Source organism: Lissotriton helveticus, chromosome 11 (assembly GCF_964261635.1).
Source record: "Lissotriton helveticus chromosome 11, aLisHel1.1, whole genome shotgun sequence".
Lineage (NCBI taxonomy): Eukaryota > Metazoa > Chordata > Amphibia > Caudata > Salamandridae > Lissotriton > Lissotriton helveticus.
In genome coordinates, this window is record NC_136072.1 from 152,524,817 (window position 1) to 152,547,260 (window position 22,444).

The 22,444-nt window shown below is 45.8% G+C and overlaps 1 protein-coding gene across 1 annotated transcript in view; it reads right to left on the reverse strand.

Annotated features, from left to right (window-relative positions):
• Window positions 1-22,444, reverse strand: part of WDR49 (WD repeat domain 49) — a 676,266-nt gene that overhangs the window by 507,772 nt on the left and 146,050 nt on the right. Inside the window, exon 8 of the mRNA XM_078668100.1 lies at window positions 5,320-5,553. Coding sequence (XP_078524226.1) covers window positions 5,320-5,553 — 234 coding nt within the window. The remainder of the gene's footprint in view (window positions 1-5,319; window positions 5,554-22,444) is intronic.

Here is a 22,444-nt window from a genome sequence, read left to right on the forward strand (position 1 = left end):
AATATTTTCAAACTGGATCTCAGGGCTACCACCAACTAGAACTACACGAGCAGTCTCGTTACATCAAAACCTTTTCAACACACATTGGTCTCTTCTGATACAAGCGACTCAGTTTTGGTGTGTCTTCCGCTGCAGAAATCTTTCAAGAAGTCATTTGGAAAACGATACATCACATCCCCAATGCCATGAACTACAGCGATGATATTCTGGTGTATGGGTCCACGACACAAGAACATGACACAGCTCTCGAACGGGTCTGTCATGCGCTAATGGACGCCAATCTCACGTTAAATAAAGCGAAGGGTGAATTCCATAAGTCCACGCTAAAGTTTTTTGGCCACATCTTCTCCCAAGCAGGGATGAGACCGGATCCAGACAAAGTGGCTGCTTTGAACGATACTCCCAAACCCCGTGACGCCGGGGATGTTCGCTCTTTTCTAGGGATGGCCAGTTACTGTGCCCGATATATCCAGGATTATGCAACCATCAGTCATCCCCTGAGACAACTAACAAAGCAAGGTCACCCGTTTCAATGGTCGGAGGGCTGTGAACATGCATTTAATGACATCAAAGCAGCAGTAGAATCAGCGGACAACATGACGTATTTTGATCCTAAGAAGAAAACAGAGATCACTGTTGACGCCAGTCCTGTGGGGCTAGGAGCCATTCTAGCTCAATATGACTCTGAAAGCGACCAACGGTATATAATTGCCTATGCCAGCAGAAGCCTGACTGAGACGGAGAAGGCTTACTCGCAGCCCGAGAAGGAAAGTTTGGCTGTTGTGTGGGCCTGTGAGCATTTTCATATATGGAAAACATTTTACACTGATCACTGATCATCAGGCCCTCATCACTATTTTCGGCAACCGCAGGGCTAAAATGCCACCGAGAATAGAACGCTGGGGTCTTCGTCTCCAAGAGTACATCTATACGATTGTGCATTAGCCCGGAAAAGCAGAAAATCCTGCTGACTACATGTCAAGACACCCTAAAGAGACAACCAAGTGTAGAACGTCCGTGGCAGAGGAATTCATATGTTTTGTGGTAGATCAAGCCCGGCCACCAGCTGTCCCGCTAGAAGCCATCCTAGATGCCACTCTTAAAGACGCCACTCTGCAAGATGTGAAACGCCGTGTATGCCAAAATGACTGGAGGTATCTGGATGTCAACTTTCATGACAGTTCGATTGACAGACAGGAACTTGCTGCTTTCAAACATGTTAAGGAGGAACTGTCGGTTGCTCCCAGCGGTTTGCTCTTACGAGACAATCGAATAGCCATTCCAAAACTCTTGCGACAAGGCATCATCAATTTGGCACATGAAGGCCACCGAGGCATCGTAGCGACCAAAAGAGCATTGAGGGAGCGGGTATGGTTCCCAGTATTAGACCAAATGGTGGAGAACACACTAAAGGACTGTCCCCAATGTCAACTGGTCCGTCGATCTGATCCTCCCGCACCACTACAAATGTCCCCGCTGCCGGAGGGTGTGTGGCAGCAAGTTGCGGTAGACTTCTTTGGGCCTTTCAAATCTGGACAATATATCCTGGTCATCATGAATGAGTATTCTCGTTTTCCCATTGCCCAACTCATCACATCCACAAAAGCATCCAGCACAATACCGGTTTCGGATTAAGTGTTTGCCGCTTGGGGCATTCCCAAAATAGTGAAGACAGACAATGGACCTCCATTCAACAGTCAAGATTTCACCGACTTCACAAAACATCTTAATTTCAAGCATCGCAAAATTACACCGCTGTGGCCTCAAGCAAATGGAATGGTGGAAAGATTTATGCCACCCTTAAAGAAAGCCATTCAACAGGCCGAGCTGTCGCGGAAAGACACTCAAATGGCTTTAAATGAAGTTCTGTGAGCGTACAGGAACACGCCCCATTCCACTACTGGTAAGTGCCCTGCGACCCTAATGTTGGGCCGGCCGGTGCGCACCAGAATACCAATGATTGACTGGCAGGAAAGTGCAGTGTCTCAAGACTCCGATCTAGAGGACATAGCTGTTACTGACCGACTCAAAAAGGAAAAAATTAAGTCCTATGCCGATCACCGTCGGCGAGCGACAACCTCCCTGATTCAAGAAGGTGACTGGGTACTAGTAAAGAAAGAACAACAAAGGAAAACAGACTGTAGTTATCACGAAACTCCACTAGTAGTCACCAAACAAAAAGGAACTATGATCACGGCTGAATCGGATGAGAAGAGAATCACCCGGAATGTAGCGCATTTTCAAAAATGCAGTCCTCAAGTTAAAGAACTGCTCACTGGTCCTGGAGGTGACAAAACACGACCCAGTGAGACTGAAATCAGTGACTGGACGTCGAGAGCGACTTCTGATGGAAGAGAGGTTGATGGTCCAGATGTTCCTACCCGTCCTCGCCGAATTATCAAGAGACCGAACCGTCTAATTGAGGAACTGTAGCTCTCTGGTATTTTCTTGGATATGTGACGCAATACGTATTGTTCAATTAATTTGTTAAGAAAGGGGGAGATGTACTGTTTTGATATATAGCTAAAGGCACTAGGACCTCGTCGGCTGAGGGGGTAGGAGGAGAGAGAGATACAGGAAGAGGAGGGGCGTGAAGGGGATACAGCAGTAAGAGTTGAGCTGGGAATGAGATAAGACGTGAAGAATAAAGCCCAGTTATAAAACCCTCATCACGAGTCCGTGTCTGTGTAGACAAGACACCACACTATCCATTCTGACATGTATACTCTCCTATCTTACCAGAGTAATGTAAACGGACTTGGAAGTCACCTATGCAGCGGATGAATAACTATGAGGAGAATTCCAGTCACATGTTATTATTATGTTATTATAATGATGAAGGTTGTGAACTGTACATCACTAAAACCTACATTTGCATATACTCAAGAAAATAAAGGATTGAGAGAAGCATTTCAATATAACAGTGGTAACAGTGTTAAACAGGCAGGGGGCAGCAGTGGAATTAAAGCGTAGAGAGGGAGACCATACATAATCTACAAGCATAAGGTGAGAATGCTATTTTCCAGCATGGATAGATTGAGAACCAAAACCAGCCCTGAACATTGTTTTACATTAGCCACCTACCCCACATCTGAAAGCTACTGAGAATTTCTGCAGGGGTTTTCTGGGGGCACAGGGTGGTTGTCCTCCAAAATGCTAATGTTTAAATAATGAGGCCAATCACCTACCTTGTCTGTGCCACGGTTGAGTTTTAATGACTAGGGCCCAGATGTAGGTAAAAAATATTTACCGATTCTTAATTACCGAATTTTACCGATTTGCTAATTAAGAATCGGTAAATATGAAGGGTGGACATGTAGGTCCATCCAGATGTGTATTTTACCGATCGGTAAATATCTGTATTTACCGAATCGGTAAATACCGACCGGTAATGCTCCATTCATTCCTATGGGCTTTGAAGCCCATAGGAATGAATGGGGCATTACCGGTCGGTATTTACCGATTCGGTAAATACCGATTTTGACAAGGGTGCAGGGGGTGTCACTTTAACACCCTCTAGCACCCCCAAAAAAGGTTCGGGGGCCATATGGCAGGCATACCTGCCCTAAGGGCAGGTCTGCCTGTCATATGGCACAGGTGTGCATGCACACATGTGCATGCACACCTGAATCGGTATTTTAACATCAAATACAATTTGATGGTAAAATACCGATTTTGTAGGCCATGTGGGACTCAGAAGAGTCCCACCTACATATCAATTTTACCGATTCGGTAAATATACCGGTCGGTAAATTTACCGACCGGTATATTTACCGAATCGGTAAAATTACCGATTTGCCACCTTTCAGTCCCCCTACATCTCGGTAGCCAAATACCGGTCGGTAACGGCCGAATTCGGCCGTTACCGACCGGTATTTGGCTACCTACATCTGGCCCCTAATGTCTGATTTATGATGTTTAGTTGTGGCAATTTTATAGGTTAGGTGTTCTCACACAAAAATAAGACAAATATCTGTACAATACATGAGACAACCAAGACATGCTCCTGTACTGTGATCAAATTACACCCGGACTCTTTGTCTTTGCCCCATGTATGTTCTCAGGCGAATCACAAACGGCCAAGGTAAACACATGACAAAAAGGTGAATATCAAAGTGGAAAAAGTACAACAAATATGGACGTCTGGCAGAGAATGCTATTTTTTATGAGATGTTCCATACTAGTTCATTATTGTGTACTAAACATCATACAGAATAACTCATGTGTAAAGGCTGCCTTGTGGTAGGGGACCACATATAAAAGATCATGATTCAACCATCCTATGTTTTTTACTATGGCAATTTTACCACAGTGCTCATGTGTCTTATGGGTAGAAAATATGACCCTGTTTCTTTCTTTGTGATACTTTAAGGCACAAAAGACAAATACAAATCAGTTTTTGCTAACCAAGTTACCAGATCCACATTTTCTCTTTACACATTGTCCACTCTGTGCCTAAACACATGGGATCAGATTAGGGCAAATATCAACTTTACACAAAGTAATAGTTATGAACATAAAATTGGGTTTACATGCCCATTCCCTGTCTGGATTACATCTCAAAGATTGCCTATCAACATTTCATATAGATTTTGACAGTGATTCATTTGGGCTATGTTTTAGGGCATTCTTAATGAGGTTTAACAAACGTATGTTTAAGACTGGGAAGTGTTCAAAGAACCTCTGCTATTCTTTTTCATTCACAAATTGGAAAGGGTCCTTTGGGGACCCCTTTCCATTTGTGACTGGTTTACCACTGCCGCTCAGTAATTGGTAAATTATTAATGTTTTGCAACCGGATTTTAGTTTCAAAACATTAATACATCCCATTCAGAATTGCCCTAAAGATGTCCGTCCTTAAAAACGATTCAGTATACAATTGTAAACCCAAATTGTGATTTGGTAAAATGTCATCGAATCACAAATTGTGTTTGGTATGGTCAAAAAGGCCATTTTACAAATCAGACACATTGCAGCCAAAAACTCCTTAGTTAAGCTGGCCCTTGTGGTCTCTTTTAGAGTTTGGCATATTGTAAACTCCATCACATGTGACAGATATCCCTATCAGTCGTGTTATAATTTCATAGACTTTAATGCACGTGCAATACAGCAGACAGGATATCGACTACATCTGCGACTAAGTCTCCCATTTGTCAGAGCCCTACTCTAGTAATATGAGAAGACCTCAACAACTTAGTTCATCACTGTGAATGGATCACAGAGTCTTAGCCTAGCAACATGAAATGATCACAAACACTTAGTATGTCAATGCCAAACAAACACAAGGGCTTAGCACTACAGTATGGAAAGTTAATTTACCTGCTTGAAGACTGAATTGAAAAGAACACATGTGACTGACTTCTCATGACTTGAAACCTTTTTACCAATGTCCTGCTTAACTTCCAACACTGTCACATGGCTGTTAAAGGACATAAAAAGACGTCTGTGTGCTTCATAGAAATAGAAAACCAAATGGAAATCCACACTTTTTGGGAATATGTTGGCAATCCGCTGAATGCAGAGCTGATGGTGAACATCCCAGATTCTTAAAACCTGTGTATAAATGGCAAAAGAACTGCAAATGTAATGTCATTTCATGAAAAGATTGAATTAAATGTTTGTATGACCTGCTTATTAAAATGGAATGCAATGCTTCATCGTCATCTTCTAATAACATAGCAAAATATACTAGTTGAAGTACTTAGAAGCTGTATTGAGAACTACTCCAGGTTTAATAAATGATCAATGATTACATATCACTATTCAGCTGGAACATAGATGTTCTTTAATACATCAATCAACCTCATACCAAGTAAGTCAAACCACACAGTTCTATACATGAACCAGTACACACTAAACATATCATGAGAATAATTTTCAGAATCCAGTCTTAGTTACACACACAGACAGTTAATGGATAGCACTCAAGGTAAATGACATTGGCAAACTATATAGTAATATCTCACCTTGCATACATACTGCAACGTGGGTGTAGCGTTCCCCACAATTCAGGGGTTTTCTGCAGTGAATGGGGAATAACAAGTGACATCTGTATTTTATGCCTCTGACACAAAAAAATTCTTCTCTTTCCGTTTGCATTTAGCCAGCTTTTACCCATCGAAATGTGAAGGGAATCATTTTCAAATGTGGCATAAAATCCACACATCTCGAAATCCCAATTTAATTTGGGAAGCAGGGTGCTAAGGGGAATGTAGAAAATGGGATCATGTTGAGGAGGAATCTGGGAAAAAATGAGTTTGGATAAGCCTCACGAAGTAAAGAATCAAACAAAAATATTTCGGACAGGCAATGATGTTAGAATTTGCTAAGTTTTGGTGCAATAGTACAATTTAGGTGGTACGGAAGCAAGTGAATTGGTTTCACCCTTGGTAAGCACAAATAAATCTGCAGGAACTACAAAAATATGCATTGAGTAAAGAAGTTTGATCAGATATGTTGTGGAGACCAATTATCCACTACCTAGCACTGCTTATACAGTGATATTTTTAAAGGTTTAGAGGATGCTGATGTCTTGAACATACTACCAAGTCAAAATGCACTTTATTTATTTATTTATTTATTTAAACTTATAAGGCGCACAGCTACCCGCAGTGGGTTTCCCGGCGCCAAGGGATAGACTGGAGAAGAAAGAACTACCAGGCATCAATGAGTGGAGCTACCAAAAAACTGCTCAAAATTATTGCTGGAAAAGCCAAGTTTTTAAACCCTTGCGAAACCGAAGAAGATCAGTTTCCAACTTCAGCCTCACAGGCAAAGCATTCCAAGATTTGGTGCCTAAATGGGAAAATGAGCGGCCGCCCATCTTCACCAGCCTAAATCTAGGAACAACAAAATCTCCTTTTCCTGCAGATCTCAGACTGCGACTAGGTATGTAAGCATGAATGAGATTATGAAGATACCTGGGGGCAGAGCCCTGTTTTATCTTGAAGATGTAACATAAGGCCTTGAATTTAATTCTGTTCTTGATGTTTAGCCAGTGCAGATCATGAAGGGCTAGGGAGGCGGATGTTTTCCGAGGATCATTGCATGACAGCCGTGCGGCCGCATTTTGAACAACCTGAAGTTTATTCAAAGTTGTCAAATCGGCACCAAGATACAGGACGTTCCCGTAGTCCAGGCGAGATGTTATCAAAGCCTGGACCACCGTCCTTTGTGTGGAGACAGGAAGCATCCACAAGTTTTTTTGGAGCCATTTTAATGTAGCAAAGCAAATAGAAGCCACCTTAACGGCCTGTTGTCGCACTGTGAGCTTTTCATCGATTAAGAATCCGAGATTGCGAACCTGGGTCACGGGCTTCGGGGTAGGACCCATACTCTCGGGCCAATGTTGGGGGCCCCAGAGATCTTTATACTTGCCCAGGATCACAATCTCGGTCTTATCGCCATTTAACTTAAGGAAATGTACCTGCATCCATCTTGCCACTTGGGACAAACCCTGTTTAAGAGCCGAAGTATTATTGCCTTCCCTATTAGACAGGGAGAAAATAATTTGTGTATCATCGGCGTACGAAAATAAGGTTAAGCCAGCTTCCTCCACAATAGTGGCCAGGGGTCTAACATAGATGTTAAAAAGTAATGGGCTAAGAATAGACCCGTGGGGAACGCCGTACGCCGATGCACAAATTTTGGAGGATGCTTTGGCCGAGAAAACCTGGAAGGTACGCTCACTCAGAAAGGAGGCTATCCAAGTCAGGGCTGAACCTCCAACTCCCAAGGATTGGAGGGATGTGAGAAGAATGGAATGGGACACGGTATCGAACACTGCGCTTAAATCCAGCAGGATAAGCGCCGATGTCTCCCCGCGATCGATACCGTGCCGTAGATTCTCAGTAACCCCCAGGAGAGTAGTTTCAGTGGAGTGGTGAGCTCTGAATCCAGATTGTGATGGATGCAGAAAGCCCGAACTCTCTACCAGATGAGATAGTTGAGAGTTGATGTGCCTTTCCAAGATTTTCGAGAAAATAGGCAACAACGAAATGGGCCTATAATTAGATAAGTTTGAAGCATCCGCTCCGGCCTTTTTCAGCAAGGGTACTACCATCGCGTGTTTCCACTTCTGTGGAACACATGATTCTATCAGTGAGGCATTGAGGAGTTTCATCACTATGCGACGGGAGTTTAGATCAAGCTGTTTTAAAATTTTTGCCAGAAGAGGATCACAGGGAGAGCCAGATTTGATGCTCTTAAGACAGCAGGCGAAGGAGACATCATCAAAGGGCGACCACTCAGAGAGTTTAGTTATCGTGGGAAGTTGGCAGTCATGAGCTGGCACAAGAGTAGAGGGTAAATCTGTGCTCAAAGGTCGAAGACCCAATGAGTCATAGATCCTTTCTACCTTGGTGATGAAAAACTCTGCAATTGAGTTGCATTGTACCTTATTCAAAACTGGAGGGGCAGGGATGGAGTCTGCTCCTGTTAGTTTTTGCACCACAGAAAATAATGTGCGCGGGCAATTCTGGGCATGTAAGGTGGTATTGGCGATATGGGTAGCTCTTGCGGTCTTACATTGTTTGTGATAATCTCTAAGAGCTACCTTGTATGCCATCTTACAGGAGGGAGAACAAGAACGCCTCCATTGTCTCTCAAGTACCTTGCATTTGGATTTCGTAGTTTTTAGATTCTCCGAAAACCATGCTGCAGGATGACAATGAGGCAAGACGTGTAAGGGTGCAAGGGGAACGAGTTTATTCACAGCAGTAGTCAACCTATTGGAGACTGCTGCTTCCGATACCAAGAAGGACGAATTAGCATTTGGTGACGTGTTAGATAGGTAACGGTTGAACTCAGTGATGTTAAGTTTACCCCAACAGCGTAATTTTTCACCTGAGTCAGTAGCATCAAATGCTATGTTCGTAGTACACAGGAGAGAAAATGTAACTGCCATGTGATCCGACCATTCCAAAGGACGGGCGGCCGGTTCACAGTCATATGCAAGATTCGACAAAACAGGGTCCAGCAAGTGCCCCGCCGAGTGTGTAGATCCAGAGTTGCATAGTAAGATATTAAGTGCTTCTAAGTCCGCTAAAAAAGTTATGCTGATTTAGCATAGAGGATCTTCCAGATGTAAATTCAGGTCCCCCAAAATAGTGAAATTTGCGGCTTTTAGGATCAATGGGGCAATAGTTTCCGAAAAGGACGTCACCCATGAGTTGGAATTCCCAGGGGGACGATATATCAGTAGACCGGATAAGGTCATCTGGGCACTGATAGCTAATTTGAATAGGGCAGCCTCACAACCCTGTAGCGGAAACGTTTCAAATTTGCAATTGTAGTTAGATTTAAATATTATGGCAATGCCGCCACCCCTGCCAATATCTCTGTCTCTATTAACCATGACGTAGCCAGAGGGAATTGCACAGGCAATATCCGGTCCCGAGCTTGCCTGGAGCCATGTTTCCGTTAGGAAAATGGCGTCAGGTTTTTCATCAACAAGGTAGTCGTGCATGTGATTTGGGTGTTTTGGAAGGGATCTACAATTTAGGCTCCAAAAATGCAGTTTGGATTGAGTGGAGGGAGGTTTGGTTACAGCCAATTTACCCTGTATATGTGGGCGTTTCCTCCTTTTACATCTGCTCATCCTACCCAGGGTAAATCCGCAGTTATTACAGTTGAACCCCTGAATGGGGAATGTGCAGGTAGAACAATACGTATTGGGCACATGTCTGTGGGAAAGCAGGTCACCGGCTTCATAAGTTATGGTCGTACCTGGAAGGGCAGAAGAGATGTCCGTAGTAGCAGAGTTGGTGGCCCCTTGGCCCAGCCTGGCGCGGACGGGCGCAGACGGGCAGGACTTAGGCTCGTCAGAGGCGCGACAGAGGCGCACCCGCTGATCGCGTCCGCTGCGCGGAGAAGCGGCCATCTTACTTTGTAGTGCCGTGTGCAGCGCAAAGGCGCTGGGACTTGTAGTTCTTAGTAAATAAGTCAGGTTACAGTGCAACAGAAGAGACAAGGGGCGTCTCCGGCCACAGACCCCAATTCGGCTGTGTCAACACGGGATAGTGCGGGCAATGGGAGAGAAGGTTTGTGAGAATTATTAAAACTATAAAACAGGCGCAAAGAAAATTCTAAGTCTAAGTATAATTTTAAAATAGCGAGCAAACTATCACCCGGCTTTCCGCCTCAGGTGAGCTAAGTCCTAGCAAAAGCGAAACAGTCCTCAGGAGCAACACAAGTAATCTGAGTGCCCCCGGTAAGCCAGGAGTTCAAGCTTGAAGATTATTTAGATTTTGTGGGATGTAGATAAGTTTGGTCTCTGTTGTGTGCATTTGTCAGAGAGACCTACATCATTTGTGTAGAGTAATATTTAGGGTATGGGGGTTTTGTTTTGTTGGCAGGTCATGAGGATGAAAAGTACTGTGTGCATTCTAAAATGATTGACAGGATGCGAAGCACTGATGACATTCTATAAGGATTGACAGGAAAGAAATGTTAGTTCAGGAAAGAACATTTTCTACAGAAGGACAAGGGTATACAGCAACAGTTGCGTTTGCTTCAGGTTTCTTGAGGGGCCGACTATTGGGTCCTTAAGAAGTTTAGAAAATTCTTATGGAGAAATACCTTAGAAACGGGAAAGGCTTAAAAAACACTAACCGATGTGTTTGAAGAGAAAGATTTTGATAATGCCTCAATGAGCATTTTGAGAAACAGCCTCAAGAATAAGAGTACACTTTCACTGTGGAATATGATCCTGGATCCAATGCTTAATTTGTAGTTAAATAAGTGCCTGGACCCTCTTCAGGAGGTCACTGTAGCCTGCACCACCTATCTCCCCTCCCAGCGCTGTCAATTGCAGTACCAACACAACTACTAACTATTACACACTTACGATTGTGGCAGTTAAGACAATTCCAGGCCCGAAAGCTATAAGAATGTCTTGGGCGGCAAGTATTACTAATTTTTTATTTATACTGAATCAATAAACAACTGTTATGCACATCTCTAATTAGACAGACAGTGCCACCCTATGGCATACTGTCATAAATGTCGGTGTTGACCAGTAAGTGCAGGTGCCCGCACCGGAACCCACTGGCTCAAATTAAGCACTGCCTGGAGCAAACAATGGGTGATGGTTTATCTAGGTTGTTGTGTAAGGAAAAGGAGCTTGATGGGGAATTCGAGGGAAGAAAATGTGAGCTGTGCTGAAAGTGAGGTAGTCTCAGAGATGCACAAGGAAAGCAGTTTTAGAAGAAAATGTATGGTTAAGTAATGTATTTAAGTACTTTCTGTGGATAAAGGACCCTCAGCATCTAAGGTGACTTCCTCCCTCAACCAGCACTGCGCCATGAGACGCATTTGCAGAGTGGTAGAGAACGGGGCAGGCCTCGAAGACCTCTTAGCAATTCCGCTATGTGGCACTTACTGGGGGTAACAGGAAGGCTTGTTGGCCACTGAGGACACTCTAGAGCCAGGGGGACTTCATCCCCCAAACAATAGCAGTGCACCAGGAGTCACGTTTGCAGAGCGGTGGAGAATGGGAGAGTGGCATCCAAAGACCTCTAGGCAATCGCGCTGTGTGGAACTTTCTGGAGGTAATAGGAGGAGTTGTTGGCCCTCAAGGAACCCTCGTGCACCAATTACCCCTCCTTTTACCTTCAGAAAGTCCCACACTGCTTGATTGCAAAGAGGTTTTCGTGGCCTGCCCCCTTTCTCACCACTCTGCAAACGCGCCTCCTGGCATTCTACTAGTTGGGGGATGAAGTTTTTTTGGCTCTTGAGTGTCCTTGGGGGCCAATTACCCCTCCTGTTACCTCCAGTAAGTCCCACACAGAGGTATTTATGAAAGGTTTTCAGTGGCCATCCCCCCTTTCTCCACCACTCTGCAAACGCTCCTCCTGGCACACTAACAGTTGGGGGATCAAGTCCCCTTGGCTCTTGATGGTCCATGGGGGCCAACTAACCCTCATGTTACCTCCAGTAATTCCCGCACAGCTGGACAGCTGGCAGCTGGTCGGAGGCCCTGCCCCCTTTCTCCACCACTCTGCGCCATTAATAGTTAAAAAAACATAGAAATTCACCAAAAAAACAAAGGTTACAGGTACAAAACCAGAGAAATTCAGCAGCTATAGTTATCTGAGCTAACTATATCATGCCCCTGCAATGCACTGCTTACGACCTCACATTACATCACTCACGACATGGCCAGCGACATCACTGACATCTCAAATGACATCACTAATGACATCTGAAAGGACATCACTGAAGACATCATCAAGAGAAACACTTATATCCCCATAAAACATGCCATACACCTACTCCCATACAATCACTTACAAACTCATTCACAGAACCCATGCAAACACTCACACATCTCGTCACTCATCCATACAGCCTGCACCATATCAAATCCCCCATAGAGCCACCAACGGAACCTCTAACTCACATATACAACCACTCATGCACCTACTCACTTACCAATACAGCCAGTTACCGATTCAGTTATAGAGACATAGACACACTTACACACCCACTCATAATACACCCATATAGTTGGCTTAGATAACTATAACTGCTAATTTTCTCTGGTTTTGTATGAGTTAAATGTCAGCCAAACTATAACCTGCCTGTAAACTTTGGTTTTTTGAGTGATTCTCTAAGGTTTTTTTAATTCTATTTCCGAACTATAATGTCCCTGTAACCTTTGTTTTTTTCAGTGAATTTCTAAGGGTTTTTTAAATTCTATTTCATAACTATAACATCCCTGTATTTTCATTTCCAGCCTCCTCCTGACTACTTTTGCTCCTTCACTTCAAAATGCTTAGAGTTTGGATTTATGGCCACAGCTGTCTACTGGGCCAAAGAGGCTGCAAAAAAGATAGGTATTAATAGGGACTTGGGTTTGCCAAATGTGGAGATTTTCTGGTTCAGCAAGAGAGGGTTAAAGTTTAATCAGTTGCTGGCTTTGATTCAAGCCATTGTGGATTGCCAAGCTCCTCACCTCATGATCCTCACCTCATGATTGTGCACTTTGGTGGCAATGACCTAGGCACATTGACTGTGGTAGGGCTGGAAATCATAATGAAGAATACCTTTGCAGAACTGATGTCACTTTTTCCTCACACTGTCTTAATATACTCTAATTGATGCCAAAGACATCAATTGAAGTGGTTAAATCAATTCTGTTCACAGATTGACAAAGCCAGGAAACATGTTAATAAAACTGTTTCTTCATTCCTCAGAGACCATTGCATGGGCTGTATCTATAACTACAATCTATGTTTTCACATGCATGGAATTTATAGAAATGATGGAGTGCACTTTACAGAGGAAGGCAATTGGGTGTTTCTAAGTAACCTGAAACTCTGCATCTGGTCTTATAATTAGCTGTCATACACGCACAATCAACACAAAGATTTTTGTTAGAGCTCCCCTGGTCCCAAAACATATATATTTTTTAAAGATCCTTTTTTTTTGAGGTGGTGAGGATCTTCACATGACATCGCGATGGTCACGAATATGGCTTGAAATCGCAAAACAAAAGCAGACAATTAACGGCCAGCACAAGAAAAAATAATAACTATAAAAAATCCATTTTAAACATTGCACTGAACATATTACTATATACATGCTTCTCTAAAAAACATGTTTCGACTCGTGTTTTTGTACTAAGTTTCTTTAAACCATGTTTAAAGCCTATTTTCTGTATTCGCGGTCAAAGTGTAAAACACATATATGCACACATACTACAGTATTTTACACACAAGGGGTTTATTACTGTGATGTCTAAAGTCATGTTTTCTAGTCAATTTCTATAAAAAACCATCTCTAAAACCTATTTTCTGTTTTTGCAGTGATGCAAGGACTTGCAATGATGTCAGTGCCCGCGATCACTACAAATATGTCACAAAAGCACAAAGCAACAGCAGGAATAAATAGCCACCACCACATTAAAAAATTATAACTATATCATTTATTCTAACTATCACATTAGATAAATCAATGTATCTATTACACTATAAAAACATTTATCAATCTCTCAATATCTCTATAACAGTGTGTATTAATGATTCATTGGGTTATGTGAGTGAGTGCATAAGTCTTCAAGTGGGTCTGTGGCTGGCTGCATGACTTCTTCACTAAGTCTATAACTGGATTAATAAGCCTCTGAGTGGATATGTGAGTGGATGTGTGAGTGTCTGAGTGGGTAAGTGAATGGGTATATGAGTCTGTGGCTGGATCTATGAGTAGATGCATAACTGTCTGGGTGGGTGTGTCTATCAGTGAGGGTGGGATTGGAAGCATAGTTCTGTAGTAGGGGATCTCTGTGTATAGTCATAATCTAGTGAATAGTCCCGCCCATGTGCGTGGACCCCGGAGCAATCAAAAATAATCTCTTACAGTGTCGAAAAATGCAGAACTGCACAGACACTTAAGAGAGAATTTAAAGACAGATAATGCAGCCTAAAAAGGCTGCACTGTCCAGTACTTCAACTAGAAATTCCACTTCAAAAATCCACAAAACAGCAAAGCCTGTACAGATTTCCATTGCTTTAACAGCAAAATCCCTCAGGAATGATAGAGAGAAGAACCTGGACAGACAAGCCCCATAGGCTGCCATTATGTGGCTCAAAACAGGATACTGTGCCTTTAAGAGAACTTTCCAGAACTTCACAGTATCCCAGAATGCCCTGCAGGTCCCAGTTACTTTCAGTTCTTTTTTCCGGCTCCTGCAAGCAGGACCCTGGAGCATTGAGCTCTCCCTTTTCAAGGATTTATTGGTGTTTTTTCACTTAAAATTCGTTTTGAGTACTTTCTAAGTACTTTTGTGCTTTTCCTCTTGGTTTTTGCTCCCTTTTGATGTCAAATATGCCTGCATTATTTGACAAATGCCCGGAGTGCTCCAGGAAGAAAGCAAAATCAGACCCCCATGAGGTGTGTATCCTCTGCCTTCCCTCTTCCCACATCCCAGAGGAGTGTGAATTTTGTCAAGGCTTCTCTGGCAGGACCCTGAAGGACAGAATGAAGATCAGGCTTCAGGGCCTAGAGGAAAGAAGGCTGAAGGCGCAAGGTGGGTCTGGAGGGGCTTCATCTGCCCATGCTGAGGCCTCTGGGGGGCTTCCAGGGGCAGGAAGTCCAGCAAACGTCCCGATTCTCCGTCTGGGTCGGTGGCACTGACCATGACGTCGAGAGGGAGGTCCAAGGCCGTCTCCCCGTCTCCCCAGGGCTCTGGGTCGAGGAAACGTCGCCTGTCGACGTTGCGGGACTTGCACAGGCCGCCGTCGAACCCCGTGACGATTTCTTCGTCGTCGTCTTCGCCGGCGACGTCGAGTGATCGGCGTCGACGGGCCCGGCGTCGGCGCTCGCCCTCGAGGTGACACCGCCGGTCGCCGTCGACGGAAAGGACACGATCGTCGTCGAGGGGATCCTCATCGTCGAGGCTGCCGTCGAAACGGAAGAGGTCGCCGTCGAGGCAGAAGAGATCGCCGTCGAGGCGAAAGAAGTCGCCGTCGAGGCGGAAGAGGTCGCCGTCGAGGTCGCCGTCGAGGCGGACGAGGTCGCCGTCGAGGTCGCCGTCGAGGCGCAAGAGATCGACGTCGAGACACAAGGGATCGCCGTCGAGATGGTCGGGGTCGACGTCGAGGCATGGACGACGTTCGCCGCCGAAGCAGGGAAGACGGTCGACGCCGAAGGGGCGCTCGACGTCGAGGGACCTACGTTTGACGTCTGGTCACCGTTCTTCGACGTCGAGGGATCGTGATGCGAGGCCTAGGACTGTGGGGGGCTCCCCTCAGTCCGGAAAGGATGGCGGGTCACCGGGATCGGTGTACTCGGAGGTGTATACTCCGAAGAAGACTGTTACACCTCCGCCTCCATTGCCAAGAGGTCTACCTCCGAGGGCTCCAACCCCTCCTCCGTTGCCTCCTCTGCCTCCGCTTCCAACAGGACCACGGACTCCGGTGCCAGACAAACCACCACCGGTTCCACCGAGGTCGGTCTCGTTGCCCAGGCTTCCGACCCCTCCCAAGAAGACTCCTAAGTCTAAGGAACCGCCTAAACCCAAGACGTCCGCCCCGGGGAAACCGGCAGAACGTCCCAGACCTAGAAGATCGAGGTCGCGCTCCAGACGGAGAGACAGATCGAGGAGTAGACACAGGTCCTCCACTAGATCTCGGCATCGCCATAGGAGGCATAGGTCCAGGTCCCGTACGGCATCCTCTAGGACTCGTTCCTATTCGCCTACTTTATCGGACTCCGCGGAGACTAGGGTGTCTCCGATTGACGACATCGGCACGTTCCAGGAGGTTCTCCTGAGGGGGGCTGCAAAGTTGGGCATCACGGTGACGGCTCCTACACCTACGACGTCCGTGATATTCGAGACTCTTCACAAGAAGCACCTGTCTCGCCCTCTGCTGCCGTTGGTACCAGGACTGGTCGAACCTGCGGAGGAGCTGTTCCTTACACCGGCGGTGGTGAAGGCTGCTCCCTCCAGACTTCTAAAGAAGTACAGAGCACCTGACTCGGACCCGGCCTTCCTACGAATGGACCCAGTGCCCGATTCTGTGATAGTGGCGGCGGCTAGGAAGTTGCATTCTACCTCCCCGTCCTCCACCGTGCCACCGGATAAAGAGAGCCGCTGGATTGATTCGGCTGGAAGGAAGGCCTGTGGGACTTCTTCCACTACCTGGAACAGTTCGCGGACCTTCTACCACGCGACAGGAGGGAGGACTTCCAAGAAATTGTCAAGGAAGGGATGCTGGTTTCCAACCAGGCCATCAGCGCCGCTGCGGATATCGCACTGCTGGCCGCACATGGCTACTGTCACGGGGTCAACCAGCGCCGCCATGCTTGGCTCAGGCTTACGTCACTCAAGCCTGAGGCGCAACAGCGGGTGGCCAATCTGCCGTTTTCCGGTGAAACACTATTCGGGAAACATGCCGACGATGAAATGGCCCGCATGAAGGCCGAGGCTGAAACCCTGACGGCTGTGGGTCTGGAGAAACCCAAGGACAAAAAGCCCTACCGCCAGTTCCAACGGCGGTTCGGCTCACAGGGGAATGGAAGAGGACAATTTTCGGGGCAACAGCAGCAACAACAACAGCAGCAGTTCCGGAGACCCTTCCAGAAACGCCGGAGGGTTAGAGGTGGACAGCAGTCCTCTACCGCGAACAAAGGCCCGGCCGGGTCTCGACCCTGGGCGGTTACTTCCCCTTCATCCGTTACCCGCTCCGGTGGGGGGAAGTGTTCAATTTTTTCTGGCAGAGTGGAGAAAAATTACTCAGGACAAGTGGGTGCTGAATATTGTTTGCAATGGATACAGTCTTCGGTTCACCAGCCCTCCTCCATCGATTCCTCCGGTCGGCTCGCAGTATCAGCTGCGCGAGCTCCAGGCGGAGGCCGATATCCTGTTAAGGAAAAGGACGATAGAAGATGTACCTCTGTCTCAAAGAGGAAGAGGTCTGTACTCCCGGTTCTTTCTGGTCCGCAAGAAGGACAAGAACGAGTTCAGGCTCATTCTGGACTTGCGACAGGCAAACAAGTGGATTGGCAGAGAAAAGTTTCGCATGCTGTCGTTGCATCAGATTTATCCTCAGTTGCAACAGGGAGACTGGCTATGTGCCATAGACCTACAGGATGCATACTTCCATGTGCCCATTGCACACAAACACAGGAAGTTCCTGCGATTTCAAGTCGGCACCAATCACTATCAGTACACGGTACTTCGGTTCGGGCTGAAGTCTGCGCCCAAGACGTTCTCGAAGTGCATGGCAGTGGTAGCGGCACACCTGAGGAAGAAAAAGGTGTTTGTCTACCCGTACCTGGACGATTGGTTGATCAAGGCCTCCTCCTTCTCGGAAGCTCAAGCACACTTCCAGAAGACGTGCGTTCTATTGAACAAGCTGGGGTTGCACATCAACATGTCCAAGTCTGTCCCGACTCCGGTCCAGTGTATTCAGTACTTGGGAGCCTCCATCGATACGCTGTCAGCAAGCGTGTATCCTTCGGAGGAGCGACGATTATCACTCCTTCGGAAGTCCCAGGCTCTTATGTCCACTCCATCTACGACAGTGAGGACGGTGTCTTCTCTACTGGGCTCGATGGCCTCTTGTATCTTCCTGACGCCACATGCGCGGCTGCACATGAGACCGCTGCAGGAGTGCTTAGAAGATCAGTGGGACCAGAGGAGAGGATCTTGGGATGACAAAATACGACTGTCTCTACATGCTCTTCAGTCTCTGAAGTGGTGGTGTTCCGCAGAGAATCTCCTCAGAGGGGTTCCCTCCCACAAGGACATTCCCACACAGACTATCGTGACGGATGCGTCTCTCCAGGGATGGGGAGCGCACTCCGGAGACTTACAGATTCAAGGGACATGGTCCCCGTCGGAGTCCACGTACCACATCAATTTCCTGGAACTCAGATCTGTTCACTTGGCACTGAAGGCTTTTCACCCGTCCTTCCAGACCAACTCTCTCCTTGTACAGACGGACAATACGACTACGATGTATAACCTCAACAAGCAGGGGGGCTCGAGATCACGCACTCTGTCGCAGGAGGCGCAGGCGATCTGGCACTGGCTTCTGGCCCGAGGACTGTCGATAACGGCCACCCATCTGCCAGGTGTGCAGAATGTTCAGGCAGACGAGCTGAGCAGACTGATTCAGGAAAACCACGAATGGGTCATAAACGACGAAGTACTAGGAGAAGTCTTCGCAAGGTGGGGAACTCCGGACGTAGATCTGTTCGCCACCGCCGAAGACAGCAAATGCTGAGACTTCGCCTCCAGGTACTACCAGCCAGGGACGCTGGGGAACGCGTTATGGATCAACTGGTCGAACAGCTTTCTGTACGCTTTTCCACCCATTCCCCTGATCCCGACGGTTCTCATCAAGCTGTCCCAATCCAGGGCGAGGATGATTCTGATTGCCCCGGAATGGCCCAGACAGTGGTGGTTCACGGACCTGCTTCACCGGTCTCTCCTTCCTCACATGAAGCTGCCGTGCAGGCCGGACCTTCTCACGAAGTTCAGGGGGCGAATGGTGCACCCCAACCTCTCGTCTTTGAGTTTGGCGGCATGGCTCCTGAAATAGTGCAATATGGCCAGCTGAATCTCCCAGAGGATTGTATGGACATACTGAAGGAGGCTAAGCGACCTTCCACTAGGACTTCATATGCTTCCAAGTGGAAGAGGTTTTGCATCTGGTGCAAGTCTAAGAACTATGACCCTACGACATGCAAGGAGGATGTCATCCTTCCATATCTGCTACAACTGGCGCAGTCGGGCCTTAATGTCCATTCCATTAAGGTTCATCTGGCTGCTTTGACTGCCTACAGGAAATGCCCTTCACAGACTTCCTTCTTCCAGATCCCTGTGATCAAAGATTTTCTGGAAGGCTTGAAGAAAGTATTCCCTCCTGTCAGGCTTCCTTCGCCTTCATGGGACTTGAATGTGGTGCTGTCCAGGTTGATGAAGGAGCCTTTTGAACCTATTCATAAGGCTTCGTTGCAGCACCTGTCCTGGAAGGCAGCGTTCCTCGCGGCTATTACATCGGCCCGCAGGGTGAGTGAAATTCAGGCGTTGTGTTGCCAAGAACCTTATACTGTATTTCATGCTGCTAAGGTTGTTATGCGTACTCACCCTAAGTTTCTTCCCAAGGTTATTTCTGATTTTCATATCAACCAGACTATAACTTTACCTACGTTCTTTCAGAATCCTTCATCTCCAGCGGAAAGGTCTTTGCATTCCCTGGATGTTAGGAGGGTGCTGAAATTTTATCTGGATAAAACCAAAGATATTCGTAGGTCAGACCAATTGTTCATCAATTAAGGATCAGTCAGGACGGGTCTTGCTACCTCTAAACAGTCCATCTAGAGGTGGATTGTGTCCTGCATACAATTGTGTTACTACAAAGCTAATAAGACCTTAGGGGGCAAACCTAAGGCTCATTCCACCAGGGGCAAAGCTGCCACGACAGCGTTGCTTCGTAATGTTCCCATTGCAGAGATCTGCAAGGCGGCCACTTGGAAGTCGGTCCATGCCTTTGCTAAGCATTGCTGCCTGGACGCTGATGCCAGGGCAGACGCTCAGGTTGGGCAGGCTTCGCTGCGGAATTTGTTCGCGCAATATTGGCGTTATTTCTTCTTTCTCCACCGCCGCTTGGTGTGGGGATGGGCTTGCCATTCTATTCACTAGATTATGACTATACACAGAGATCCCCTACTACAGAAGGAGTAGTTTCTGTCCTGTAACTCCAGTTCTGTAGTAGGGGTATCTCTGTTATAGTCATAAGCGCCCACCCTCCTCCCCGGTGGAGAGAGTTTTTCATGTAAGGAATGCTATAGGTCTGGCGTGTTCCGCCTTCAAAAAGAACTGAAAGTAACTGGGACCTGCAGGGCATTCTGGGATACTGTGAAGTTCTCGAAAGTTCTCTTAAAGGCACAGTATCCTGTTTTGAGCCACATAATGGCAGCCTATGGGGCTTGTCTGTCCAGGTTCTTCTCTCTATCATTCCTGAGGGATTTTGCTGTTAAAGCAAGGGAAATCTGTACAGGCTTTGCTGTTTTGTGGATTTTTGTGGTGGAATTTCTAGTTGAAGTACTGGACAGTGTAGCCTTTTTAGGCTGCATTATCTGTCTTTAAATTCTCTCTTAAGTGTCTGTGCAGTTCTGCATTTTTCGACACTGTAAGAGATTATTTTTGATTGCTCCGGGGTCCACGCACATGGGTGGGACTATTCACTAGATTATGACTATAACAGAGATACCCCTACTACAGAACTGGAGTTACAGGACAGAAACTACTCCGTCTCTCAGTGGGTCTGTGAGTCGGTGCTTGAGTGTCTGAGTGAGTCTGTGATAGAGTGCATGAGTCTCTCAGTGGGTCTGTGAGTGGATGTATAAATCTCTGACTATCTATGTGAGTGGCCGCATGAGTCTCTGAGTGCATCTGTGAGTGAGTGCACGATCCTCTGAATGCTTATGTGAGTAGACACATATGTCTCTGAGTGAGTCTGTGAGTGGGTGCATTAGGGTCTGAGTGGGTATGTGAGTGGATGTATGAGTGTCTGAATGGATATGTGAGTAAGTACATGAGTCTGTGTCTGTGACCAGCGAGGGTATGTATGTAGCTAAAGACACTTTAAAAAATATTTTCACCAATATTCACGATGTTGCTGCGATAGTCGCGACGACCCTGCAATGGTACATGAGGGGCTGCACTGGTGGTCACGAATATAGTGCATGATGAGAAAAAGCAATTTTGGACACATAACTTGTGTCATTAACACCCCATTTCTTAAACATGAGGTCACAGTACCTGCACCCTGACCCCTTATGTCAGCTTTCACAGAAATTTTCAGCCCTGGGAACCCTTCTTGATAGATAAAATCGAGACTGCAACTTTCTGTTCAACCAATCCGGTTGGTGAGCGCATTCACGATTAATCTGAAAACCATTGCAATCACTATAAATTTCAACCTAAATTTCTCAAAACTACTGAACAGATTTGCACCAAATAACAAAAAAAAGAATCTGCTTAACAACATCTACCTTTCTGCCAGATTTGACGTAATTCCGTACTGCAGTTCGGGCTCTAGGTCCGACAATGCGTTCCTATGGGAATTAACATTACAAATATACCCTTATTTTGTGTCCATATTTCTCGGTCCCTACTGCACAGATCACTCCCAAACTTTCTGGGACACACAGAACCTACATTGACACTTTTTTGGAAAAATCTTATGAAAATTGGTCAAATGACACTAAAGTAATAGGAAAGTCAATGCTTTTCCTATGGAAACTAGGTCCTAACTATAACTACCTACTGGCGACCGTATACAATTAAACAAATAAATTAATAACATTAGATATGTTTAAACACTATTAAAAAAAATATCGAAGTCTGGGAATAATAGATATACCATTCCAATCCAGCATGTGCAGCACAGTAGGGAAAGCATTGGACTTCAAAAAGGTAAGATTTACTATTCCCACTCCAGTCTGTGCAACAGTAGGAAAAGTATTGGACTTCAGAGGGGGTAACATTTACTCTTCACACTCTAGTCTGTGCAACAGTAGGGAAAGCGCTGAACTTCAGGGGGGGTTACAATTACAATTCCCACTCCAATCTGTGCAACAGTAGGGCAAGAGTTGGACTTCAGAGGGGTAACATTTACTTTTCACACTCTGGTCTGTGCAACAGTAGAAAAATCATTGGACTTTCTAGAGGTAAAATGTACTATTCCCACTCCAGTCTGTGCAACAGTAGGGGAAGTACTTCACTTCAAACACATAAACATTTGTAATACAACCCTAATAATTTACAACAAATATACAACTTTTAAGATGAATTGTATTAAGTAACCCCCAAAAAATGTATAAATAAAAAACAACATCATTATTTATGTGATTATTAAACAATTTAATAATTATATTTTTTTAATTAATTAACTTAACACACTATACCCCAACAAACTGAGCATCCCATACT